The sequence below is a fragment of the Canis lupus genome, chromosome 26 (genome assembly GCF_011100685.1).
Source record: "Canis lupus familiaris isolate Mischka breed German Shepherd chromosome 26, alternate assembly UU_Cfam_GSD_1.0, whole genome shotgun sequence".
Classification (NCBI taxonomy): domain Eukaryota; kingdom Metazoa; phylum Chordata; class Mammalia; order Carnivora; family Canidae; genus Canis; species Canis lupus.
This window is the reverse complement of record NC_049247.1, coordinates 34663564-34691230: the sequence shown is the minus strand read 5'-3', so window position 1 is coordinate 34691230 and position 27667 is coordinate 34663564. Positions and strand designations below refer to the sequence as shown.

Here is a 27667-nt window from a genome sequence, read left to right as displayed (position 1 = left end):
CTCTTTTCTGGGGATGGATGTTGGTGGAACAGAATGCAAACACCACTTGGCAACCTTTTCCTCCCAAAGGAATACCTCAGATAAGATCATTTCGAAACCTCCATTCACTTGATCTTTATTTTTATTTTTATTTTATTTTTATTTTTATTTTTATTTTTATTTTTTATTTTTATTTTTATTTATTTATTTATTTTTTATTTTTATTTTTTATTCTCCTTGGGAGTCAGAGTTCATAGAGTGGTGAACTGCGACCTGTAGGTTTTACCTTAAATACCTTTAACAACTTCTGCCTATTTCTCACACATCTCTTTGTTATTTTAGATCTATCATATCTTGGTGGTTTTTCTCAATTTCCAATTTAACTCTGGTTTTCTCATCCTTTCTAACCATCAGAAAGGGAGACAGAACATGGGAGACTCCTAACTCTGGGAAACGAACTAGGGGTGGTGGAAGGGGAGGAGGGCGGGGGGTGGGGGTGAATGGGTGACGGGCACTGAGGGGGGACTTGACGGGATGAGAACTGGGTGTTATTCTGTATGTTGGCAAACTGAACACCAATAAAAAATAAATTTATTGCTAAAAAAATAACATATGGGGATCCCTGGGTGGCGCAGCGGTTTGGCGCCTGCCTTTGGCCCAGGGCGCGATCCTGGAGACCCGGGATCGAATCCCACGTCGGGCTCCCGGTGCATGGAGCCTGCTTCTCCCTCTGCCTGTGTCTCTGCCTCTCTCTCTCTCTCTCTGTGACTATCATAAATAAAAAAAAAAAAAAAATTAAAAAAAAATAACATGTTCACTTGTAGTATTTGGAACTGTCCTTTCAAAGCTCTTCTGCTCATGCTTCTGGGTATGGCTTACAGGTCTATGCATTTGAGAAGACTTCTCCAATCATTGAGATGTCAGCTGCTTGCTCTTCTGTGAACACGTCACTGTGTCACCAGCAGCCACTACACCCCGTGACAGAGGAGTGCTTCATTGTCACCAGCTGCGAACGTGTCTGTCTGGCATTGAACAAAGGGATCTCGAAAGTAGCAGCTTCATCTCATTATCTTTATATCCTAAAATCCTATTACAATACCTGGCATATTATAAATGTTAAGAATCAATGTCAAGGCCGTGGAATGGCCTAGCGCTCAAAGGAAAACAAATCTCTGCAAGTCCTGGACTAGTCAGTGATATGCTAAGTCTAGAGCTTATTGAATAGGAAGGAAGGGAAAAAAAAAAAAAAGAGAGAGAGAGGAATCTATCATTCCATCACATTTTTATCTTGTTGGGATACATTTTTTCCACCTACTTTTATTTTAGCAGTAAGCTCAAGAACTAGGTAGGAGACCCATTCTCTTCATGTTTATTTTTCCATCCTGTGGAAAATTTACTCATTAAAAATGCTTTCCATTAATTTGGATTATTTTATTCATCATTCGTTCATTCTTTTGGTCATATGTTTAGTATAATTGCCCAATATGATTAATGGAGTTTAAAGATAAAAACAGTTAAGAAAGGCAAAATATATTCAGAAGCCCTATATGAGAAACCTAAAGCACATGAATGAAAACTTAATCCTAAACTTGGTAAGAGCTAACACAGTATGAAAACCTGAGAGGGTTACAGAGCTCTTGTTCTCTAAATTTCATCAACTGTGAAACAATTCCACCGATTCAACAATTATTTCTAATACCCTTGGGTTAAAATGTGTATTTAGAGAATTGAAGATGATTAAGGTGAAATGTAATATTCGAATCTTCCTGAATTGTCCTACAGATAGGAGGTCCTACAGATAGTCAAGGATTTGAATAGCCAAGTATTGGGGGCAGTATACCATGAGTCTTGCACCCCCAAGTGTCTTGCTGAGTGTGTCAAAATTGCACTGCTTGGACCTTTTTCTCTTACCAGGGACACAGAACTATTTATGCAGCAGCAGTTCTGAAAAGTGAGAAAATGTTTTGCAGAAATGCATCATGCAGTCCAGCAATTTCCCTGATCTCACTTTCTAGGAAGACAGCCAATGCTTGCTATAAACGTGGCAGAGTCTCTGAGCTCTGTGTCCCCTGCCCCCACTGTGGTGCAATCCACTCAGGGCACATCTTCCCTGGCCCTACACCTGCTGTGAGGTGTGGAGCTCAGGGACCCTGTTGCATGCTGAGTGCCACGCTGATACACCTGCTAATACTTTCCTTGTGAGTAAGGAGGCCCTTAGTCTCTGACCCAGGAGTCTCTCTTTAATCAGTGGCTATAGAACTAAATCGTTAACATGTACAGTTATTTTTGTGGGAGTCTCTTGCTTCTAGATCTCCTCACTATCACATTTATGTAATTAGGATAATATCCTAGCCATCAACCCAAAAACCCACAGATAATATCTCTAAGTAAATGTGGCAACAAGCTAACCTCCAAATCACAGAGTATGAGCACCTGGAGAAAACAACGGATGGAAACAAGATCTCTGTATTATTAGCAAGTATAAAAACAGCGACTGTTTTTAGGGACGTTGAGGAAAGGCTAAACATTACTGTTGCCCTGAGAGCCAGCAAGTCTCAAAGTTGCCAACATTAAGTGGAAAAATGACTCAGAAAATCTGAAAGTAATAGGCAAAACTCCACACTAAAGAGAGAGGAGAAACTCTAGCAGAATATAACCTGAGTAGGAGAGGCACAAGAGGACAGAGAGAGAGAGAGAGAGAGAGAGAGAGGTTGTCCAATGAAAGTGGGAGTGCAGAAAAAAGCATGCAGATTTCTAAAAGTAGGAAAATATTTCATTACTTTGTAAAAATAACTGAAAACATATTCTAGAGCTAGAAATGCTGTCTTAGCCCACCTTCCTTTTTGTAAGACTTTGGAAAAACTAATTTCACTGAAGCATGAAAAATAGAAAAGATGGTCAAAGCCCACAAGGTAAACAAAAACAAAACGGTGATCAAAACAACAGCTCTTAAAAAATAAAGGTATTTGAAAAAGAAATATGCAAACTGTATCTTAGTATGTCGAAACAAACTAGTTTGTAAAGAGAAGCTGTGAAAGAAAAACATATCGGAATTTAGAAAACTCATAAATTAAACATCTAAAAATCTAAATGCAATAAAGAATGATATAGATAATGAGATAGAAAGGGATACAATAGATGGGATATGATTCATTACTTGTGTAGTAGGAGTGTCCAATGATGAAAAGCAACTTAACAAAACAAAAAAATACAAAATTTAGAATTCAGGAAAATTTTTCTGAAACAAGGAGTTGAACACATATATTCTGTAAATGGGCAGAAAATGACTCACAATAGCCAAAATGGAGACACATTACAATACAACTACTGAACTTTAAAGAAAAAAAGAGTAAATTCTGTGAAAATTCAGAAATAAAACCCATACCCATTGGAAAAGAAAACGAGTTTGTCATTTTCCTTCTAGACAGTGATACTTTATGGGAGAAGAAAAAAACCAGAGCAGGATATTTAAGATAAGTAAAGAGAAAATATGAGTCAAGGCTTTTTTTTTTTTTTTTGGAAGATTTTATTTATGTATTTGAGAGAGAGAGAGAGAGAGAGAGATTGAGAGCACGAGTCAGGGGAAGGGGCAGAAGGAGAGGGAGAATCAGGTTCCCTACTGGGCATAGACCCAGACTCTGGGCTCCATCCCATGACCCAGGGATCATGGCCTGGAGCTGAAACCAAGAGTTGGACACTTAACCGACTGAGCCACCCAGAAATCCCAAAGCTTTTATATCTTGCCAAATTTATGTTCAATGTTCAGGTACACAGATAAACTGTCATTAATGCACAAAAATATAGGAAATGCTGTTCTTGTAAGCCTACTGTGTGGAGTCTACTAGAGGACAAACTGTAGACAACTAGATGACATTATCTTATTGATATTAACAGGAAGAGAACGGTATTTCTTCAAATGGGATGTGTGGGAAAAGGAAGTAGATGAAGCAGAAGTATTGCTCACAGTAGGAGATACACAAACAGTAGGGGAGGTGCCAAGTGCACTGTGTAAAGTAAAAATTAGAGAATAAAGTCAAACTCTGGCCCACAGATTGTTGCAGTGAGTAGAATTTTGTTGGAGCACAGCCATACCCATTGCTTCGTTGTTGAACAACCTGCCGTTTTGTTTACATATTGTCTCTCCCTTCTCAGCTACCACGGGACTGAGTAGTTCCACAGAGACCAAATGGCCCTTAAAACCAAAAGGAGTTGTGATCTCAGTGGTCGCATTTGGAGTCTGATAGTGAATCAATGCTTTACTTTGAAAACCAGAAAATAAAAGGGAAGAATCAAACTTTTGTTTTTTCCTGTCTTTCCTATAGGAGGAGAACCTCAGGGTAGTCACATATTTGATGTGGAAATGTTTCTTTTTATGAAAATATTTGCGTAAAGATACAGAAGAAATGGAAGGACGGAATCAATAGCTAGGACATGACTACCAGGGGTTGCGGCCAGCAGGAAGGGAGAGTCATAGGGACTGGTGTGCCTTGCTGAGAAAGCACTAAATATCACCTACAATTTATTTGTTTAAAAAACACACATACACACACACTAAATCTAACCAAGCCTCGGGCTCTAATTACCATTTTACAGAAAACAAAGAGATAGAGAACTATATGACGTGACCTCTTGGAGGCATGTTCATTAAAACCCAGGCTTCAGAAATCTCGCTTCTCAAACAAACAAACATTAAAGGAAATTAAAAGGTGTGGTGAGAGAGAAGCCTATATTTTAAAAGAACACTTGAAATACTTTTCAACCAATTGCAATATATAGACTTTATCAGGATTCTGATGGGAATAAATTTTTAATGTAATATTGACTGGACACTCAATGATATTGAAGGATTTTTATTAACTTTTGGGGAGTAATAATGATATTGTGATGAAGTCTTGAGCCCTTATCTTTAAGAAATACATATTGAGATATTTGCAGATGAAATATCGTGTTTCTGATGTGCTTCAAAATAATAAGGGAAGGAGCGGTTGAGAGCCCGTCCCAGGACTTGATAATGGTGAAGTTGGGTAGTTGACACTTGGAGGTTCATTATACTATTCTCTGGAATTTCACGTACATTTGAAACATCCATACTAAAAGAGTAGAATGTTCTAAAGACCGCTGGTTTCAAAAATGAATTCTGAAATTGTTCCGTTTTAATTATTAAATTGCTTTTAAATGTTAAATCCAGTTACAGCATAATTTAAAAACTCACTTTGAAAATGATTTCATTAACAAATTGTTGGCAAAGAGATTATAATAAAATACTTCTTCAATGAATCGCCTCTTTTGTTTATTGCCTCTGTTCATGTGACATATGGCGGAGCTGAAGACCATGGTGTAGCTAATTCTAAAGCAGGGATAAACATTTAGACAACTAATTAATTAACCTAATTTACATAATGGTTGTATTTTTGCGTAGCTAATGAACGAGGGATTGAGTAAAGGTCATTAACAGTCATTTATAAATGAAACTATGTTTTAAATACATGAGTTTGTATTTCGGACTCAAGAGGCGGGGATTAGTCATGAAATGGGAATAACAATAGTAAAAGCATCAGGGATTAAACAAACTAATGTTTAGCTTCTAGACTCCATGCATGTCTGAGAGGCCACTTCACAAATCTGCTAGCTGGCCTCAGCGCCCCATGCACACTTAGGCACACGCAAGTATACATGGGTTTACCAGCTAACCTTGCATTAGCCTTAGATTAGATTTCCATTCAAATAATGAGAACTAGTTACCTCATATTCACCCAGGAGTCAGCACCATGTCTTTATTCCTAGAAATTGGAGCTACTTCCTGAAAAATGCTAAGTTCTATGACCTAAATATTGAGCAGATTTTTCTTTCTAAATCTAACTTTTTTTTTTTCTTTTAAAGAAAGATGACAAATACAGTTTTGAAATAGCTCCCACGTTTCCCTCAGTTGCACTACGGTAGTTTGCATTATACAATTTAGAACTACTCTCACCTTTTGACTCCTGGTTGAGTCAATTCAATCGACAATGTGAAGCTCCCTCTATAGTTTGTTAAAATATAATTGCCCGCAGTTTAAAGATTTTAAGAACTCAAGAAACGGGCCTGCTAAGTTTTGAAACGATTTAATTGTGCAAGTGATGAATAATCATTGAAGATGACTGAATTCCCTTAATTCCAAAGGCATACAGTGTATAATCTGATTTTTTTTTTCCCAAATGACCTGGTGTGCCTTCTAAGCAACTGTGTAGCCTTCTATGCCATGTCAGTAGGTGATATAAATCAGTAAGTGAAATAAATATAAAGGAGTGATTACTTTTAGGATCATCAATTACTGCATTGGTAGAGAAATTTCTAGGGTACATCTTTTGCATAATCCATCCTCCTTGCTTTCCTTTCCACCCCCACCTGGGCTCTTTTGCTCTAGCTACACACCTGCACCCTCACCTGGGTTCTCACAAGCCCTTCATTTCCTCTCCTCCCCTTCTAAAATGCCAATGGATAGGGTGCTGGCATAGGATGTCCAGGAAGGGCCCGGGGGCTGAAGGAAACTGGGTCCCAGCCTGTTTCCCGCCTCATGCTCTCTCTGAGGCTCCATTCCACTAATAGTTAAATTAAATTTGGTCTTCTCGGGTCTTCTAGATTCTAAAAGAGTTGGTGTGATTATAAAAAGATGAACTGCCTGAAGTGCAGAGGAGTATTGCCTCAATGGATGGAAAAGAACTGCAGTTATCTCATTATCAGTAATATCTCCCAGGATCTCTGCTGGCTCCCTTCACAAATTGGCTTTTCTTGTTCTCGTGTGTCAGTAAACTATACGACACAGATGTCGGAGAAAGATTTTGGAGTCAAAAGATGCCAGCTTAAATCTCTGGGTTTTCATTTACCCACAGTGTCATTAAAAAAAAAAATCTCTTAACCTTTTCTTATCTTGTCTTTGTAAAATGGGAATAATAATTTTCACCTCCTAGAAATGGATGCGAATTAAATAATGCCACATACAAATTACAGTAAATGCTAGTCGCTCTTTTAAGAGGCATTGTTCTCTGTGCTAAGAAAATCCCTAGGTACAAGAGGCCACACAATATCCATTCCAGAGAAGTCACCAGAGCCTTCCGGTGGGATTAAGAATAGAGTTTGCTCTAACAATATTATAAACCAAGTTTGAAGACGCTGTGCTATTGCCTTGATATTTCAGGAGTATGAAATCGCTCCCCGCACGGTTCTCTATCAGCTGCTAAAATAGACACACAGTCAGCTCCGAGGACTCATGATCTCCCCATGTTCTCTACTGATCACTTCTAGACATATGTACTGCATTAGAACATGAGCAGAAAGTTCCACAAACTTCTCACAAAATGCTTAAGTGACATAACTTACTTTTCGAAGGAACTCGAAGATTGGCGAGGACCACTTCTAGGGAATCAGCCTGGACGCGAAGTACATAGCTGGTCCTGGTCTCATAGTCCAGGGGGGCATTCACATAGATGACACCCGTGATGTTGTTAATTCCAAACATATCTGTAATCAAAATACAGTTTTTTTTGGTCATTTCCTTCATGCTATAAGAAATAATTCTCTTTAAAAGGCATTGTGATTTTTTAAAAAGATTTTATTTATTTATTTATTCATGAGAGACATAGAGAGAGAGGCAGGGACACAGGCAGAGGAAGAAGCAGGCTCCCCTGTGGGGAGCCCAACGTGGGACTCGATCCCAGGACCCTAGGATCACGTGCTGAGTGGAAGACAGACGCTCAACCACTGAGCCACCCAGAGGCCCAAGCATTGTGATTCAAAAAACACTTCTTATAACAGGAGTAATTAATGCATGACAGTGACAGGATGCTGGCTTTTGGAAATGATGTTCCAACTCTTCAAATTATCTTCAGTGTATCCTCAGGTGAACGTCACCTTAATTTTCTGGTTATGTTGAGATTCTCCTGGAAAGCATCTGTCAATTAAGTTTGGGAAGCAGCGCATACTATATCCACCACGGTAGATTCAGATGGTCCTTTACATACTGAAAGGCATTAAAAGTTTGTGAAACTCAGAAAAAAAAAAAAAAAAAGTACGAAAAGTAAGATGAGGACTTGCTAGGGCAACAATTTCTAGGAATGGTTGGTCACTGGAATTCTTAAAAAGGGCCCTTATGATTTCATTGCAAATTGCTTAATAGCATTTATTTTACACTCATTCCCTTCCTAAATATCAAATATTGAATATTCATGTATTAATTACACGTATATTGACTATTTCTTGACCACTTGTGATGCTCCAGGCCAACCAATTTATCAAAAGGGAAAAACAAAGGATCACCAATGTGGATAATGGTGAGCAAAAGAATGGGTGAGAAATGCAGCTTGAACTTGTTCCCAGAAGCCAGCAAACTACCCTCTTCTCAGTGAATAGTGGTTGGTGGGCAAAACTCAATTTATTTGTTTACTGACACCTGTTAATTGTGTATCTAAGTCGAGCACTTGAGGAACCATATTGTACAGTGTATGGTGGGTTTTATCATTCATGTGGCCCTTGGGCACTCAAAATTATTTATGATCCTAAAATCTCTGTAGCGTTAGCATAGGTAGGACGTGCCGTATGCCATGGATGGTCCGGAATGGTGGGAAGAGACCCCTGTAGGCAAGAAGTATGACCACAAGCTGAAAGTATGATGCATTGATTTTGAAGAAATGTCATTAAAATATCCCTAAATGAGGGCAAGAGGAAAGCTTCCAGAATTGGATAGTTAGCATTTCCTTGGAGGTGGGGGATGGGGTCGGAGGGGGTAGGGATCTTGTTTGTTAGTATAACCACATTTTTAAATCAGACTGAGCACAAAGGTACCAATTGCTTTCAAGCTGGATAGGTTTTTATTGGCAAAAATGAGGGAAATAAAAATTCAATGTGAAAGGAATCCCAGATCCAAGTGTGTTAGTTTACGGTGAAGACACCAGTGGAATATCCACTCACCCTCTTCATTTCCTGCAACGATGGAGTACACAATGCTCTGGTTGATGGCCGCTGCAGAAATCACGCCCACCATGGTCCCTCTGGTTGCAAGCTCACTCACCGGAGGGGGTCTGCAAGTTTAAAGAAGAGGATTCATTTTTTTCTAGTTCATTCGTCATGAGGTAGAGTTTGGAACTTAATAGAATATGCTAGTTCAGGTGTGCATGCATTTGCTTGAATAATACCTTTTCTGAAGTTTTTAAGGAAGTGCCACAAGAAGATTCCAGCCCTAACTAACTGTGCTCACAATTATGCAAATGCTCCTGGTTGCAAATGACTTGTCACCTGTGTTATTTTTAATCTGAGATATAATTTAATTTCAGATACTATTTTGTTATCTGCCACACATCAGGCAAACTCCTTCCCACCTGTTTCTCTAAATTACTTTCTGAACTGAAAGCAGTAGAATTAGGATACACTTTGCTTCCTCAACTTGCTGAAAGTGAAATGCTGCTCTTGTGTTGCTGCCATCAGCGTAGTTAACCAATAGTTTCCAGATGACTCCTTTTAGTCTTTATTCTTGCTCTAGTGTGAAGCTCTAGCTGTATGAAGAGTACTTGAGCACATGGCATCGCAACACTCTCATTTTTCCTGAATTCAATGGTTTTGCTTACCTGTAGCCTTGTTATGCCCTCAGTCCTATGATATTTACTTAATTTCCAAGTTATATTTTCAACGACAAGTCTCATTCTCAACATCTTCACTTATTTTACAGTATTGGTTACTATAAAGAGGCTATCATAACTTTAATTGTAAGTTAAGGCCAATAATCTCACTTTTATAATATACAGTTATTATATTACCCAGATCCAACAGATTTAAAAAGAAAATAGTAAATAGTCCAGTCAATCTGTCTAGCGCATCCAACTTCTGCAAACTTCCACCTCTTTCCTCAAGCTAATAAGACAAACTCTACCATCATTTCCTCCACATGGCTTTTTATTTTAATATTTACTCTTCTAATATTGCTCCTCATTTGTATCTCCAACCTCAGTTCTTCCAGTCTGGATTACACAGTGCAATTGTATTGTGCCTTCACCGAAACCTTTTATAACAAATCCTGAACTACAAACATACAGTCTGGATAATTAATTACATACAACTCTTTATTTTTTTTATTATTATTTCTTTATTTTTTTAGATATTTTATTTATTTATTCATGAGAGACACGGAGAGAGAGGCAGAGACATATAGAGAGAAGTAGGTTCCCTGCGGGGACCCTGACATGGGATTCGGTCTCAGGACTCTAGCATCACAACCTGAGCCAAAGGCAGATGTTCAACCACTGAGCCACCCAGGTGCCCTAATACAACTCTTTATTAACATACCCAAATTGCTATGTTCTTTGCCATCATAGTCCATATGCTTGGCTAAGTTACTGAAATGTAAAGTGATCTATTGTACAGATGCTCTAGTGCCTAATGGTGGTCCATATATTCATTGCATGTTCAATACCTATTGTTTTGGCTAAAGAATAAGAACTAAAACATACAAATTTTAATGAAAATGATAAAGTAGTTATGTATGCATGCATGCGTGTATTTTGTTTCCCTGCATCATTTCGGCCTTCTTTTGTTACCGTGGATAACCACACCTCCTCCCTCCCCAGTCTACATGGTTTGAGTAAGGCTGTTCCAGTCCCCAGAATGTGTGGATAGACATAGTACCCATCTTTGGCCACTGAGGGTACTTTCCCTTCTTTGCTCACTGTTCATGTCTCATGGAACACCAATGAAAGCCTCAGCCAGAAATTTTATTTTAAGTACTAGAAAAATATGTTTCCAAGAATTTTACTATTGCTTGATGTTACCCTATGTGAACATTCTTGTTGATCATGATACCAACACAAATAAAAAAAAAAAAAACTAAAGGTTGGAAATAGGTCTCTATACATTGATTAATATTCTCAGTTCTCAGTGCTGCTGTATTTGAAGCTAGGTAAGTTCACCATTTCAGCTACTGAACCAAATTGTCTTTTCTTTCTCCTTTTTCTAGGATTGTTATCATTTCCCACCCAAAACATCCCCACTAATTGACAAGAACATGTTTAGATTAGAAAAGGATGGGTTTGCCTAGATAGACACTTCTAAAGTAAGATACTGGAGATGACAATTATATCCTATGACCAATTTATTTACACACTGTCATGGTGTCAGCCTAGTGGAATACAGGCTCCTTAGGTAAGCCTGAACAGAAAAGATAGTAGTCTATCACAAAGAGGAAGATGGTCACAAAAATGACTCTATGGTTGGTTTTGACGGATGGCTTTGATGATGAATAGATACATTTTTGTACAATATCTTAGATTATAGAGGAGACATTAAGACAATTTGCTGTTTGTCGCATTTCTCAGTGATTGACCAATCCTGATACTCCGACTCCCGTGCACTGCTCTCCTCTTGCATGGCGGCCAGACTGCAGCTTCCTTGTAAACAACAGAATACAGCACAGAAACCCGGGATGTCACCTCAGTGATGCTGCTACATACGACTGTATTCCTGCACGTTCCTTCTCGCCAGCAGACTCTAACCCTCTCCTTGCTAGGTTGAATGAAGGGGACCTCCGGGATTGTCCATATGGCAAGAAACTGATGGTGATGTCTGACCACCAGGCAGCAAGGAACTGAGGCCCCCAGCCCAACATCCCACTCATAACTGGGTTCTACCCTCAACCACACGAGCTTGGAGCAGACCCGTCTCCAGTCAAGCCTCAGATGAGACAGGAGCCCTGGCCAGCACCGTGATGCAAACCTGAGTGAAACAATGACCCAGAATGCAGGCAACTCATTTCTGACCTACAGAAACTTCAAGATGATATATGTGTTGCTTTCAGTCATTAAGTCTGTAAAAATATTATTTTGTGCAAGAGAGAACTGATACATGGCTTGAATGTTAGGAGCAATGAATTGTTAGCTTATGACAGATCAATATACCATACAAGTTAATTCTGATATAGGAAAACATGTTAGCCATATTCTGGGATCACCTCCATAAACTGAATTTCTTTTTGTGAAAACAAACATTGCTTAAATTGTTTACTTCTCTATCTTGTTACTGCTCACAAGAACTAATTTTTATGCTTCCCATAATTAATTTGTCTCTTGATCCTTATAATGTACAGAAATAGAAGGTCTGCAGCCAATGTACCTTCAGCTTTAACGTTAGAAAAATGTCACCATTTATCTCAAACTTTAAAAACTTCACTTTATGCATGTTTTTCTACAATTAGGATGGAAATGATCAATACTGAAAAAAAGTAACTGGCACAGTTTTAAAAGGAATTTAAATCCAATGCATACCACTGAAAGCACTTTAAATTCTATTTGTTAGTAAATGTTTAAAACAGTTTCACTTTCTAGAAAAAAACATCTCCTCATTAACCTTTGTGTTAATTGTTCCAACACACTCCTTTCTACCAGAAACAAAACATACTATAAAAATGCAATTTTCTCCTGGCTAGAACTAAATGAACCTCTATGATAATGAGCATTAGATTACAAAATTTCAATTCTTTTCTATTTATTGCAAGGCAGTACCCTTTTTATTTTTGTTTTATGCCCCGGCAAGTACCAGTTACATGATTGGGGCAAATTACTATTTCCTTAGGAGTCACATGTTACTTGAATGCAAAACAAAAGAGTTAGTGTCAGTCAGGAAGTGTAGACCTAGCTGATGGAGAGGACAGAAAGGTAAGGAAATGGAATGACATGGGCTGGGCATCAATGAAAAAGAAGGGTGGATAAGGACTCAGGTGGGCACTGTGTGCTCGATTGAATGAGGCCAGCTGCCAGCACAATGTGAGTTTAAAATGGGAAAAAAGGAAATTCAAATTTTTATGTGAATTATTTGAACTTTTATATTTTGGAAACCAGTGGAAATTTATTTTTTAAAGCATTATCTGACTTGGCTTGATCTATGGGCTGACACTTTATGATTTTTAGAATCCTGCCTGTAAGGTATTTTCTGGTCCTACCCCACTCTGAATCTGATGTCATGTGATTTATCATTATTTCCCCTTCTTTCCATGGAGTCCAGTCAAATGTACTGATTCATTTCAGAAGCAAAGAATTATGGCCAAAGAAAGGATTCCTCAGAACCTTTTTTTTAAAAAAAAAAATTTTTCTTGTTGTTCTTTCATATACTGGCTATTCATTCATTTTATAATAAACAATACATCAATAACCCTCTTCCAATTTAATTCTTTAAATTAATTTATTTCTTTAACCCTCTTCCAATTTACAATTTAACACCTCACTCAAAACAAATAGTTGTCTAGTGTCTGAAATTCAGGAATTCCGCTTTTTAAAGCTAGATTTACTGCCAATATAAATGGGAAAAAGCATTTTTTTACAAAAAAAAGAGCCAGTTGAATCAGATGGGGCTCAGGAGTGGAGCTTCATGGCTTTCCTATGGACTTTCACGGTCAAGAGAGCAGCTGGATCCCCCCCCCCCCCACCCGCAGGAAGACTGCTAAGAGTATGGTAACGATGATGGTTATGTCTTTAACAGATATGGACCTTGAAAACCAGGGAGACTCATGGTTTCATACTTACAAAATGCTGTCAGGAAGGGCCTTCATAGAGTCTTTCACAAAGCTTGATCCAAACTGGGTTTGAGGCCCATGTTTACTGACACACGCCCAACATTTTGGGCTCTATCGGCCATTTTATTTTTTATTTTTTAAAAGATTTTATTTATTTATTCATGAGAGAGAGAGGGGGAGAGACATAGGCAGAGGAAGAAGCAGGGTTCCTGTTGGAAGCCTTATGGGGACCTTGATCCCAGGACCCAGGGGTCATGACCGGAGATGAAGGCAGATGCTCAACCACTGAGCCACCCAGGTGTCCCTCTCTTGACCATTTTATTTAAAAAAAATTTTTTTTTAAAGACTTTTATTTATTCATGAGACACACACACACACACACACACACACACACACACAGGCAGAGACAGGCAGAGGGAGAAACAGGCTCCATGCAGGGAGCCCGATGTGAAACTCCATCCCGGGACCCCGGGGTCACGCCCTGGGCTGAAGGCAGGCACTAAACCACTGAGTCACCCAGGGATCCCCTCTATTGACCATTTTAAACAAAATCCCCAGATTTTGACTAAAATTCCAAAAATCACTTAAGGTAATTCTTAAACAAAGCCTAAATAACATTTCAACTGAGAAAACTAAACTCAATTATGATAGATATCACATTTACATTTTATTAAGTCATTAATCTTGCTATTTGCATTGGTTGTGCCTCTCCTAAATTGTACATGTAAAACAGCTGTATTATTATTATTATTATTATTTTGACGGCACATTTTGGTTTTTAGAGCACTGTGAGGTTCACAGAAAAATCGCACAGAAAATATAAAGCTCATATATGCACCACCCCAGGTTGCCCTATTATTGACATCTGGTATTAGTGTGGTGCATTCGTTAAAATTGATGAGCCAGTTGATGACACAAGGCCTCATTTTTGCTGTGTATGGTTCTATGGGTTTAAACCGATTTATAATATCATGTATCCACCATTATATTATCATGCAGAATAGTCTGGGTGACCTAAAATTCTCCTTTTCTTCAGTTATCCATCCCTCCTTCCCCCTGAAACTCTGGCAAGTACCCATCTTTTTCTTGTCTGTATCCTTTTGCCTTTTCCACACTGTCATGTGGTTGGAATCATACAGTATATAGTCTCTTTGGGACTGGCTTTTTATCAATATGTACTTAAGCTTCCCCTATGTCTTTTGATGGCTTTATACATTTTATTGCTCAATCACATTAGACTGTATGAATGTATGATGAACAGCTGCATTTTAGTAAGAAAATTGATCAAAATAACTCCAAACATGTTGTTTAGAAATAAATCTTTGCAGATAAAATGCGACCCAGAAAAGTTAACTGCTACATAATTTATATGCAAAATGCTTTCAACATAATTTTCTTATGGATTATAAATTAATTCATAGATATCTGTTTAACATTTCAAGTTTTTTTTCTGAAAATACAGATTACAATAAATCTGTCTCAATTAAACACATTTTAACATATCTGAATCATCTGAATAATGACTATACTAAAATAACAGACTTTGCAGTTCTCAAATGGTAGACCCCATTTTTACAGTATAAATATAGATGAAACAATTATTCTACAATTTAAAATCTACTTTTATTGTTGGGTTCAAGAAGTAACAATAAAAGTAAATGTTGTATGTGTCGCATAAAGCTCCTAATTATTTTAAATGCTGTGCAGCTTAGGATATAAAAGTGTTTGTAAATAGAAGCTATAAAATTTCACTGAGATTCAATCTGGCTCTATTGCTTTCTTTCTACTGAGAGACAAATCTAATTTATTTTGACATGTTTGAATTCAATATATTTGCAAATCAGTGTCAATTAAGGAACTGTTTTTATATCTACTATGAGGGAATTTAATGAAAATGGGAAGGAAAAAAAAAGCATTCACCAGAACTCCTATTATTTGTAACCTTGGAGCAATTGCATCAGAGTGATCAGATTTTACTTATTTAAACAAGAAAAGCAGTTTTAAAAAGACATGAATCAGGAGAGAAATGCCAGCTTTCCCAGAATTCTTAGGATGGATTGTAAATAAAAAATTTATAAAGGACCAAAGGGTTAGACACTGTACTTCTACAGCTTTTCCAAAGCATCCTTACTATTTTAAGAGTTTTGCTTCTTTTAAGATCCATGAATCGTCCTCATCTTGAAGACAAGAAACCTGATGCCCTGGATAGTAAACAATTTCTCAAGTCCAGAAAAATATCTGAAGCTAGATCTGCAACCTAGGGTGTATGTTCATTTGTTTCATTTATTATTTGCATTAATAGAGTTTATCTATTCTCGCTTAGTCATCGGCTCTCAACTTTATTAGAAGTACCTGAAGAACTTATTAATTTTTCAGATTTTTCTGGATTATGCTTAAAGATTCTGATTTAGTAGGACTATCACTTATAAATCATTTATAATCACTTATAAATCACTTATAAAATTCTGGCTCTTATATTTACTACCTATGTGACCTTGCAAAAGTTCTTAGCTTCCCTGTTCTTATTTCTTTATCTATAAAATGGGGACATCATTTACTTCAGAAGATGGTGGAGTATACTAAGGGACATAATGTGGACAAAAAGCTTTCATTAAACTTAGCATATACTAGTTGTTCCATAAATGATTGCTTTATCAATATACTACTTTATGGGTTACGCTTCTGGAAGTTTAGCATAAATATTATACGATAGACAAGTTTGTCTCATAGACAAGAGGAACAAAAAAATAAAGCTTGAATACTTTTTTTTTTAAATTTATGATAGTCACACAGAGGGAGAGAGAGAGAGGCAGAGACACAGGCAGAGGGAGAAGCAGGCTCCATGCACCGGGAGCCCGACATGGGATTCGATCCCGGGTCTCCAGGATTGCGCCCTGGGCCAAAGGCAGGCGCCAAACTGCTGCGCCACCCAGGGATCCCCAAAGCTTGAATACTTTTAAGTTGAGTACTTTTAAACAAAGAAAATAATCAACAACAAAAAAGGGCAACCTACTGAATGGGTAGAAATACTTGCAAATGATACATGCTTAAGGGGTTAATATTCAAAATGCATAAATAATTTGTACAAGTCAACATAAAAAGATAATTCATCTTAAAAATGAACGAAGAACAGACATTTTTCCAAAGAAGATGTACAATGGCCAATAAGTACATGGAAAGATGCTCAACATCATTCATTATTGGGGAAATGCAAATCCAAACCACAATGAGGGATCACCTTATACAAGTTGGGCCACCTTATACAAGAAATAACAACTGTTGGTAAGGATATGGGGGAAAAAAAGGAAGCCTCGTGCACTGTTGGTGGGAACGCAAGCTGGTGCATCCACCGTGGAAAAGAGTATGGAGGTTCCTCAAAATGTTAAAAGTAGAAATATCATATGGTCCAGTAACCCCGCTACTAGGTATTACAAAAGAAAATGAAAACACAAATTAAAAAAGACATGAGCATCCCTATGTTTATCACAATGTTATTTACAAACACTAAGATATGGAAGCCGTTTAGGTGTCCATCAATGATGAATGGATAAAAAAGATGTGGTCTATATACACAATGGAATATTCCCCATTCGTAAGAAAGAATGAAATCTTGCCCTTTGCAACAATGTGGATGGAGCTAGAGTGTATTATGCTAACTGAAATGAGTCAGACGGAGAGAGACAAATACCAAGTGATTTCACTATATGTGGAATCAAAACAAAACCAAGAAAAAACATAAATTTCAGACTCACAAACACAGAGAATAAAGTGGTGGTTGTCAGAGGAGAGGGATGCAGAGGTGGGCAAGATGGCCAGACGGGTTAAGAGGCCCCAACCTCCAGTCATAAAACAAATCACAGAGATGAGAGTATAGCACAGGGAATATAAGCAACAATACTGTATAATGTTGTGTGCTGACAGACGGTGACCACACTTATCATGGCGGCCACTGAGTGAGGTCAGAATTGGTACGTCAATTGAGGCCATGGTCCGTCAACTAGTCTTCCATAATGAGAAGAAGTAACTTTATCTAAAATGCTAACAAATACATACAAATGAAATATCTGTAGTTATACATATAACATATCCTTGTTCTTTGGTGCAAGTCTATGCCGAAGTGAGGCTTTAAAACTTGAGTATGTAATTGTTTACTGTGATAAAAATAACATGATGAAAATAAACATAGTAAGACTGTTACACATATTGATTATTGTAGGAGTCCCCAAAAAACTTGGTAACTGTTTATTTTTAGAGAGGGAGAAGCAGGAAGGGGCAGAGGGAGAGAGAGAATCTGAAGCAGACTCCCCTACTCAGCACGGAGCCTGATGTGAGGCTTAATCTCATGACCCTGAGATCATAACCTGAGCTGAAACCAAGAGTCAGACGCCTCACTGACTGGGCCATCCAAGTGCTCCCAAACATGGTGACTTTAAAAAATTGTCTTCAAAATTCTCTTTGTACTTGTATGGGGGCTACACAGTTTTATTCAGTACTTCTGACTAGAGAGCTTATTTCTACTACACTAGGCATTTTTACTTGCTATGTTGATTGGACCTCTGATGTTCTGGGTTTTCAGTTGATCTGGGAAGGGAAAAATAGGGCCTAATGGTACCAAAGAGAACCCAAAACCTCAGGCTTCATGTAGCCCCTTCCGGGGTTAATTAGTAAATGCAGTTATTTTATTCACTTTATCAGAGCTTCTACTGGGAAAGGAGAAGAAATGTAAGTGTACCTCGCCGAATAGTGAAACTGCCGTGCAAACATCCAGCCATTCTTTCTGAAGTCTTCTCAATATTCCAACAGTTTAAAGTCATAAAATGATAGACATAGATATCCCCTTCTCGGCAGATTAAATGACCTCACTGAATTCTATTAATATTTATATAATATCTCAATAAACTTATCTGCTAATGAATATATGAGAAAAATAGGAATACTTTTAATAAGTAATATTGCTCTAAGCTAATATTGTAGATTATGTCTTAAGCACTCAGAGTCTCCCTTCCTGGTTCTTAATCACAGAACAATTTTACATCTGAAGTGACGATAATACTTTTCCTCTTAACGATTTTTATAGCTTTAAATCTATAGATTTTTTCCCGTCTTCATTCAAAAATAATGGAGTAGGATTGGTATAGGTAGAGGTGGGCTCTGACTTAAAAAAAAAAAATCACTAAGTGATTAAAATCCAATGAGTTTATAGAAGTTCACTCACTCATTCATGGAGTGGAGTAGGATTGGTATAGGTAGAGGTGGGCTCTAACTTAAAAAAAAAAATCACTAAGTGATTTAAAATCCAGTGAGTTTATAGAGGTTCACTCACTCATTCAATAAATACCTATTGAATCTATATTCTGTGCCTGGCATCCACTAGGCAGTAAAGATAGAAAGACAAGAGAGAAGAGGTGGATTGCACATTCATTAAACGTATAGCCTTGCAGGCAAACGAGACAGTTGTGGGAATAATTATAGTAAAATGTGGTAAGTGCATTAATATCGGTTCCCTGATTATAAGTTCAGTGGTAGACATGGCGCTCACCATTCATATTTTATGTTCTTCCAATATTTATAAAGTAATTGATGGAATCAGGGGCTGTATGGTTTGATGGGATATGTTAGACCGGGCACATTCATTTCTGGCTGATCAATCTACACAATAAAAATAGTCACACACATACACACACACTCTTAGTAATTACCTCTGAGAAAACAGTTTTATGTTTTGGCTCATTTACCTACATAGGGGTAGCTCTTTCTCCTTTATAGATGGATTTATGCATTTGAACTTTTGAAAGCCATGACAGTAAATTTAAAACAGGACCTCTAAGGCTTCTATTTGTTATTTTCCATTGATTAGGTTCAATGGCTTTGGGATGAAATAGTCATATAAAGGTGAGAAATCACCATAGAATCTTGAAATCTATTAGGACACTCAAACAAATAACATCAAAAAGGAGAAAATAGTTCTTCTAGAGAGCATTTGATATTTCAATTTATTTCTACTTTGTTGGCTAAATGCACTACCTCAAATATATGACTAAATAATAAAATATAGACATAAAATAATGAAAATAGACATTCAAGGTCTTCCAGAATTTTTAGGACAGAAAGAAGTCATTTTTTTCCATTAAGCGTTATTCATACCTTAGAAAAAGAGTACACTAATGCCACCTGGGAAGAAGGGTGTATAGTCAGTATTCAATACCTTATCAGATAAATTCTTCACTATTTAGGAAGTGGGGGTACTCTGGTTTCATTTAGATTTTTGCTAAAGAAGTTGTAATATATACATTACTTCTAGACTTACTTTTTATTGGGATCAGGGTAACTATAAGCAAAATTCTTCACCCAGCACAATCATTTGATCATTAAGCCAAAGACAATGAAGAAATAAAAAGGGAAAAAGAGTTTTCTGGTTTTCTTTAAATATTTCAAATGATGAAACTTTATATTTTAGTTTTTTTTTTTAATATATATATTTTTTATTTACTTGAGAGACAGTGAGTGAGAGAGAGCATGAGCCGGTGCAGAGGGAGGGGGAGAAGCAGATTCCCTGGTGAGCACAGAGCCTAATGTGGGACTTGACCCCAGGACCTTGAGATCATGACCTAAGCTGAAAGGCACTTCACTGACTGAGTCACCCAGGTGTCCCAAAGACGAAACATTGTATGCATATTTAAAATAAAGCATTTAAAAAAAATAAAAAATAAAAAAATAAAGCATTTACTATAAAATATGTATCTGATCTCAGACTTGATTAATTTCTAAATTTTTTGTATTTGCTTTTTAAAAAAATTACAGACACCATCAACAAAATGAAAAGGCATTTATGGAAAGGGTGAAATATTTGCAAATCATATATCTAATAAGGGTTGATATCCAAAATATATTTTAAAACACTCAAAAAAAAAAAGAAATCCCCCAACTGATTAAATAGGCAGAAGGACTTTTGGGCAGAGTAGATTTATTTTCCAAAGAAGACATCCAGATGTTCAACAGACACATGAAAGGATTTTCAACACCAATCATCATCAGGGAAATGCAGATTAAAACCCCAGTGAGATGTCACCTCTCACTATTATCAGAAGATAAGAAATAACAGTGTCAGTGAGGACGTGGAGAAAGAAGATCCCTCATGCACTGTCGGTGGGAACACAAGCTGGTGGAGACATTGTGGGAAATAGTATGGAGGGTCCTCAAAAAAATCAAAAGCAGAATTACCATATGATCCACTAAGGCCTCATCTGGGATATATATATCCCATAGAAATCACTGTCTTGAAGAGTTATTTGTACCATATCCACTGCAGGACTGTTTATCATAGCCAGGATATGGAAATAGCCAACAAATGTCCACTGATGGATGAATGGATAAAGAAAAAGGTTATATAGATAAAATTCGGTCATAAAAAAGAAGGAAACCCTGCCATTTGCAACAACATGGATAGACCTAGAGGGTATTATGCTAAGTGAAATAAGTCATACAGGGAGGCACAAATACTGTATGATCTCTTATCTGTGGAGTCTTAAAAAAAATCCTAACTCACAGATACAGAAAATAGATTGGCGTTAAAACGGGTGAAAGGTTCAAATGGTACAAGCATCATTATAAGACAAGTTCTAGGTACGGGATACACAGTGTGGTGACTATAGTTGATAATATTGTATTTTATACTGGAAAGTTGTTAAGAGAATAGCACTTGAAAGTTCTCGTTACAAGAAAAAAAACTGTAACCATATGAGGTGGTGGATGTTAATTAAACTTATTGTCATCATTTCCTAATATATACATAGACCAAATCATTATGTCATGCACTTCAAATTAATACAGTGTTGTATGTCAATCATATCTCAGTAAACCTGAAAAAAAGATGTCTAGATTCCCCCCACCTACTTCTTTTACCCACCCCTAGTTATTAAACTTGGAAAAAAGTTTAAAAAGCCTGAGACGTTGTTTTGACAAACAAGACTTAGTGTCAGAATTTCTCCATAAATATAATAACTTATTATTTGGAATCCATTAGCGAAGGGTTGTAAACATCCATTTACCGAAAACAGATTCACTAAGCTTATTATACCTGCTGGCAACTTGATTTCCCTTCTTTCTTGAATAATACTTACTTGACACATTGAGAACAAAATATACAAATATAAATATAGATATATATGATAATCATGCAATCCTGGAAGTTATCCTGTAAAATTTGAGATGTTAAAGTCATCTTTTGTAATGTGACATTTCGTCCCATGAAATATTTTATGGGAGGAAGATATTTTACTTTTCTAATCCATCTATTCTCCCACTTTTTTTGCAGAAGAAGTCAAGAGACTCTTTGGTATGGTTAACAGATTAAAAACAGACAAAATGTCTGTAGTTTTTCCTCCCACCCAGAGGTGGAGTTTATGTTTCCTTCTCTTGTCTCTAGTCCTTCCTGTCATTGCTTTGACCAACAGAAATTAAAGAAAAATTAATGTGATGTCGTAGCTCTGTTGAAGGTAGAGCCCTGTGGCTTCAGCCACTGCACAGGAGCAAAGAGGACCTCTCTGAAGTGCCACGTGTCAAGTCCCAGTGTAACCCGTTTAAGTATGAAAACAGGCCATCCCAGCCACTCTGGCTGCAGGACAATGCCCAGGTGACACTGATCTGGACAAGTCACAGGATAGTCGGAAAATATAAATTGTTTTTGTCTTTAGTCATGAGCCTTGAGGAGAGAGAATAGATAAAGAGATTCATCCTTAGAAGCAGGGCTGCCAGAGTAAAATCCCAAATGCGTGGCACTGGCTGGGGTCTGGGGGTCAGGTGGTGACAGGAAAATGGGGTGGTCAAAGAGCTGGAGGATGGGTGAGCAAAGCATCGATGAGGGCTGTAGAGGGAATGATGGAAGGGTTACTCAAGGTTGGAAGGATGGCAACTTTTGTTGTATAGTTGCTAAACTCTCAGCAAAACTGCCGAGTGTAGATCCGTGGAAGAGGTGAACTTGGGAGCTAGCGAAGTGGCCGGTTGGGCCCAGGGGATTTGCGCCTCTCCTGTCCCCACCCATCTCGGCACCAAGGGCGGGTGTCTTCTGTTCACAGGGGCTTGAATCAAGAAGAGGGATGCTGTCCACTTTTGGACTTAGTTTAAATGATGTGACCCCAGGGATCCCTGGGTGGCGCAGCGGTTTAGCTCCTGCCTTTGGCCCAGGGTGCGATCCTGGAGACCCGGGATCGAATCCCACACCAGGCTCCCGGTGCATGGAGCCTGCTTCTCCCTCTGCCTGTGTCTCTGCCTCTCTCTCTCTCTCTCTGTGACTATCATAAATAAATAAATAAAAATTAAAAAAAAAAGAAAGAAAAACATCCTCTTTAAAAAAAAAAAAATGATGTGACCCTGAGCTACAACCATGATGCCATGGGCGGGATAAGACTTCTGTGGATCCTAAGAGCACCAGTGTTTGCTTGCTTCTTTGTGCGTGTTGGGGGGGAATGCAAATAATCGTGGATGGAAGACAGGTTATGTATGGCAAATTAAAAAACAGAAGCGGACTTTTTTCTGTTCTTTCAATTGGGAAGTGGAGTCTATTTTTCCCTCTGAAATTGGGTTGTCCCTGTGAATGGCCTTGATCAGTAGAAAGTGTGTGTGTGTGTGTGTGTGTGTCTATGGGAGTATATGTATATATGTGCAAGTGAGGGCCTTTGTGAGTGTATGTTTGTGGGTGTGTGTTTGTGCATGTGTGTGTGTGCATATTAGGGATGGGCAGTGGTGCTTTATGTGACTTTGAGCCTCAAGCTCAAGACACCCTGAGGCTTCCGCTCTGTCCTGAGGCTGCAGGGGAGCCACCTGGACGAGCCTCCAAAAGGGTGGAAGAGTCCATGAGGAGAGAGGCAGGGCTGTCTCCACCAGAATTTCAGCCACCGCCCCACTCCGCAGCCGAATGCGTGTTGGCCAAGACCGCCCTGAAATATCCCTCTGCCTGACTCTAGGTCCCTAACCTCTCTCTCCTTACTTTGGAGAACTCACACATGTCGTTGATTTCTCTGCCTCTAGGAATTATGAATTTCTTTAAAGGCCTCTTGCCAACTTCACAACCCTCAAGGAGCTGGGAGCCTCTGAAATGTAATCATCAGGGGCACCTGAGTGGCTCAATCAGTTGAGCGGCCAACTCTTGGTTTCAGCTCAGGCCATGATCTCAGGGTCACGGGGTCAAGCCCCATGTCCCATGTCGGACTCTGTGCTCAGCAGGGAGTCTGTTTGAGATTCTCTTTCCCTCTCCCTCTGCCCCTCCCCCTGCTTGTGTGCTCTCAATCTCTCTCTCTCTCTCTCTCTCAAATAAATAAATAAATCTTAAAAAAAAAAAAAAAGAAGAAGAAGAAGAGGAAGAAGAAAAAATGTGACCATCAGGGAAAACAGAGGCCCTATGGCCTTGAGGTTAGGGTCCAGACTTTGGTGGCAACTGTTCCAAGTTGTGAAGTCATGCGGATGGGAGAAAGATTTTGTTGTGGGTGGGGCTCATCAGCAAACACAAGTGGCCGGTCCTCGGCACCCAGGCTCATGACAGTTCTCCAGCCTTCGCTTCAGCAGAAGTGAGTTCAACACCGAATTCTGGCCTCGCTCCCCTCTTGCAATAGCCTCACACGAATTCTTCCTTGACTGTTTACATTCATTTGTCCTGTACATGTTGAGCTTTGACAGTCGCATAACTAACCGAGCCTAGGTGAGACCGGCCGACTCACAGAATCATGAGAAACAGCAAATTGCTCTTGTTTTAAGCTACTACATTTGGACAGGGAGTTCTGCAGCAGTTGATGATTGATGCGCATAAGAAGAAGCCCGCATTGAATACAATTCTGGTCATAAATATCCATCCAGGAGTCGCCAAGCATTTGCAGGAGCAAAGTACTGCATTTATAGGTTCCAAGGATCCTGTGACTCATTTCCTTGTGACAGTCCCCATTCGTGCCCATCGCCCTAGCTTAACTATCATAGGGTGTCCCTTTACTCTCATTAGTGCCCTGCTTTGGGTAATAAATCCCATGATCTTCACAACACTACACAGTCTGTGGATGTAGTTAAGGAGAACATGGAGCTCTCCCACTTAAGAAATCTACCTTCTATTTAGTGAGATGAAGTCTATACCTACTCAAGTTTAGTTCTTTCTGCTTTGAATTGCACATTTTGGGCAATTAATATACTAATCCCCGCTTTCCCTTACTCGCAATCGCCTGGTATATCTTCCCCATCATAGTGTATGTATATATGTGTGGTTTAATCTTAACTATGTTGTTTGATGGCACAGAACACATGTGAAAAGTTTTCCAGAAAAAAACCGGTATGAGAAGAGGCTGAGGCAAATAGCACAGCTGTTAAGTTCCAAAGCAGTCTGGAGATGAACGACTTCACCATTATAAATGTGCGATAAGAAAGCTGTGATTGCAAATCAACATTTAAATAGTGCAAAAAAAAAAATCTATTTTCCACTTAGAATGTGGAAGCAGAGCGATTTTCCATAAAACGCCTCTGGTCATATCTCCTGGTTAACACCGTGTTCAGATGCCCCTGTGATAAGGAGCAAAGTTGGTAACGGGGCCCATAGGAGCCTTCATAGTCTGACTCACCACTGACCAGTCTCCCCCAGAGTGCCCTGCGCTCTAGGCTAAGACTTTGATCTTAGGACATTCTGTAAGCACATGGTAAGCAATTTGACTCAGCGTGAGGCTCTTTTTATTTTCTTGCTCAGTAACAATGATCATTTGACTAATTTCTGCCTACCACGTAGATGATAAGATCTCTGAGGAGAGACCATGTACACTTTGTGCAGCATTATTATTTCTATGTGCTCAATACATATTCATGGACAGGATGAAGAGAATACACGCTGTTTTAATAGAACAGTCATTTTCATCTAATTTGTACGTATTTTCAATTTTTTGTTTACTCCAAAAGATTGTACATTTTAAAGATTTGTGCTTCAATTAAAAAAAAAGTTTGTTGAATAGAGGGATGCACAAAGATGCTGGATGGATTAGTAGAATTCCAGGAGAAAGAGCTTTAATTATTCTGCTGTACCTATTTCATCCTACTCTCAACTGAAATCACAGTGTGCAGAACATTCTAGAAACTTCTGCAGATAAGTCAACTATAGCATCAGTGAGATAGAAAGAGGCTTCACCAACAACTTTGTAAGGGGCCCTACTCTCGGCTGTGTTCATTGAACATTAGGAATTTCAATGTGTGGGATTGTATCTGCATGTGACAAGTTGAGGGAGTTATTTTGTTTAGGAAGATGGGGGAGTGATGAGAGCAAGAATAACAAAGCCATATCCAGTAATGAGATCTATGTAGTTTAAACATCACGTATAGATTTGAGGTATTATTTTTTAAACTAATGTTCAAACTGAGTAGAAATCCATTCTCCGCACTGCAACTAGAGTGATATTTCCCCAGGATTCTTTTTTTTTTTTTAATCAAGAAATTGGTGATGACCTATTAACCAATAATGGTAGAAAAATGGGCTTGTGATATTTTGGTTTGCTTAACATCTTCCTTTCCTTCCGCATATCAAAATTTGCTCTTCGACAATTTCTCCTTTCCACTTCCGTTGTTTTGATACCATGGTAATTGTGGGTCTTTCTTCCAATCAGAAGAGAAGCTTCTGTACCTCATCACTTGGGGGCAGCCACAAGAGTGCCATTGGTGTTGCCTCTTTTCTCATTGTGTATAAACTCCTGGAGAACAAGGCCTCCGTCTTAAAATCTTTGCACAGCCAACACCTGGGATAAGCCTATTAAATAATAATATCATGGCTATTTATTAAGCAGGTGCTCTGTACTAGGGTCTTTGTAAAGCTCTTTCCCTCACATATAAAGTAACTATGGTATCTCTAGGAAAGCTGGCCTCAGGGAGCTTCAGCAACTTACTCAAGTTCAACCAATGTCTGATATTCCACAGCCAGGATTCAAACCCTGGTACCTATAGTGTCGTTTTGCCTAAAGAAAGGTCTACATTAACAATTAATAAAATAGGGATCCCTAGGTGGCGCAGCGGTTTGGCGCCTGCCTTCGGCCTAGGGCGCGATCCTGGAGACCCGGGATCGAATCCCACATCGGGCTCCCAGTGCATGGAGCCTGCTTCTCCCTCTGCCTGTGTCTCTGCCTCTCTCTCTCTCTCTCTCTGTGACTATCATAAATAAATAAAAATTAAAAAAAAAACAATTAATAAAATAAAAATAATGTGTCCTATTATATGTTGGACTTGAACTAAAAACTTTCCAGAGATAAAATGCAACGAAAGAAGAATGGAATCTCTAATACTACTCTTTGTAAGGGAAAACTTGTTTCAAACTCTACACTGCTCACACTTGTGTCCTCTGTTGCTGGTAGACTGGCTTCACTCTGCTCTGCGAGCAGATGTCAGACTCTACCATAACCTTGAATACGTGAAGGAGAATTATACTCCAGGTGGATGTAGGGGGAGCCTGTGAAAGCTGTAATGAAGGATTGCCAGAGTCACTCTTTCAATAGACCCAAAATCTATTATCTTTGAGGCAAGATTTTAGTAGTGCCATAAAAAGACAGGAAATGTTATCTTCAGGTAAAGTCAACTCTCATATTGGACAATAAATCTAAATTAAACAGTAAACCACTAGAGCAAACAAGTAAGGCTATCTGCAAGTGGATTTATTTAATATTAATAGTTTTTTCTTTTTTTTCATTTTTTTGAAACCACGATGAATAGTTCTCCCTAAACTATTGTACTTACTGATTTAAAAAAAGAATCTCTTCTCAAAATCCCAAGTCCAAACTTGTGTGGTTTATGTAAGAATAATGGCAATGTTCTTCAATATAGGTAATTTTAATTCTCTTGAATAATGTGATGCTAACTAGAACTGCTCACTCACCATTTCCTTGGCCATTCTGATAACATTGTTTTCATTTTTTTATAGTATATAAAAATGGATTTCTGGAATTTAAATTATGCTTTCTCTCTGTTTTTGCATATCAGGAGATAGACTATTAATCCTTTTCCGTTCTTTATAAAATCTACTCTTTTTTATTCTTCAATAAGAGCCTCCTCAAACTTACTTTAAATATAAGTTGTATTTAAATTTTTGCATTGTCATTTGTCACAAGGTTAATTCAAGCTGATCAGCAGAGTATCAATTTTTTATTTTAATAAGGAAACTGA

At 38.3% G+C, this 27667-nt stretch overlaps 1 protein-coding gene across 2 annotated transcripts in view; it reads right to left on the bottom strand.

The window, feature by feature from the left end:
* The window catches only part of PCDH15 (protocadherin related 15), a 737973-nt gene that overhangs the window by 121500 nt on the left and 588806 nt on the right, over nt 1–27667 (bottom strand). For both annotated transcript variants that reach the window (XM_038576025.1, XM_038576024.1), the window contains exons 23-24: nt 8923–9032; nt 7336–7476 (exon numbers count right to left, since the gene is read on the bottom strand). In XM_038576025.1, the coding sequence (XP_038431953.1) occupies nt 7336–7476; nt 8923–9032 (251 nt within the window). The remainder of the gene's footprint in view (nt 1–7335; nt 7477–8922; nt 9033–27667) is intronic.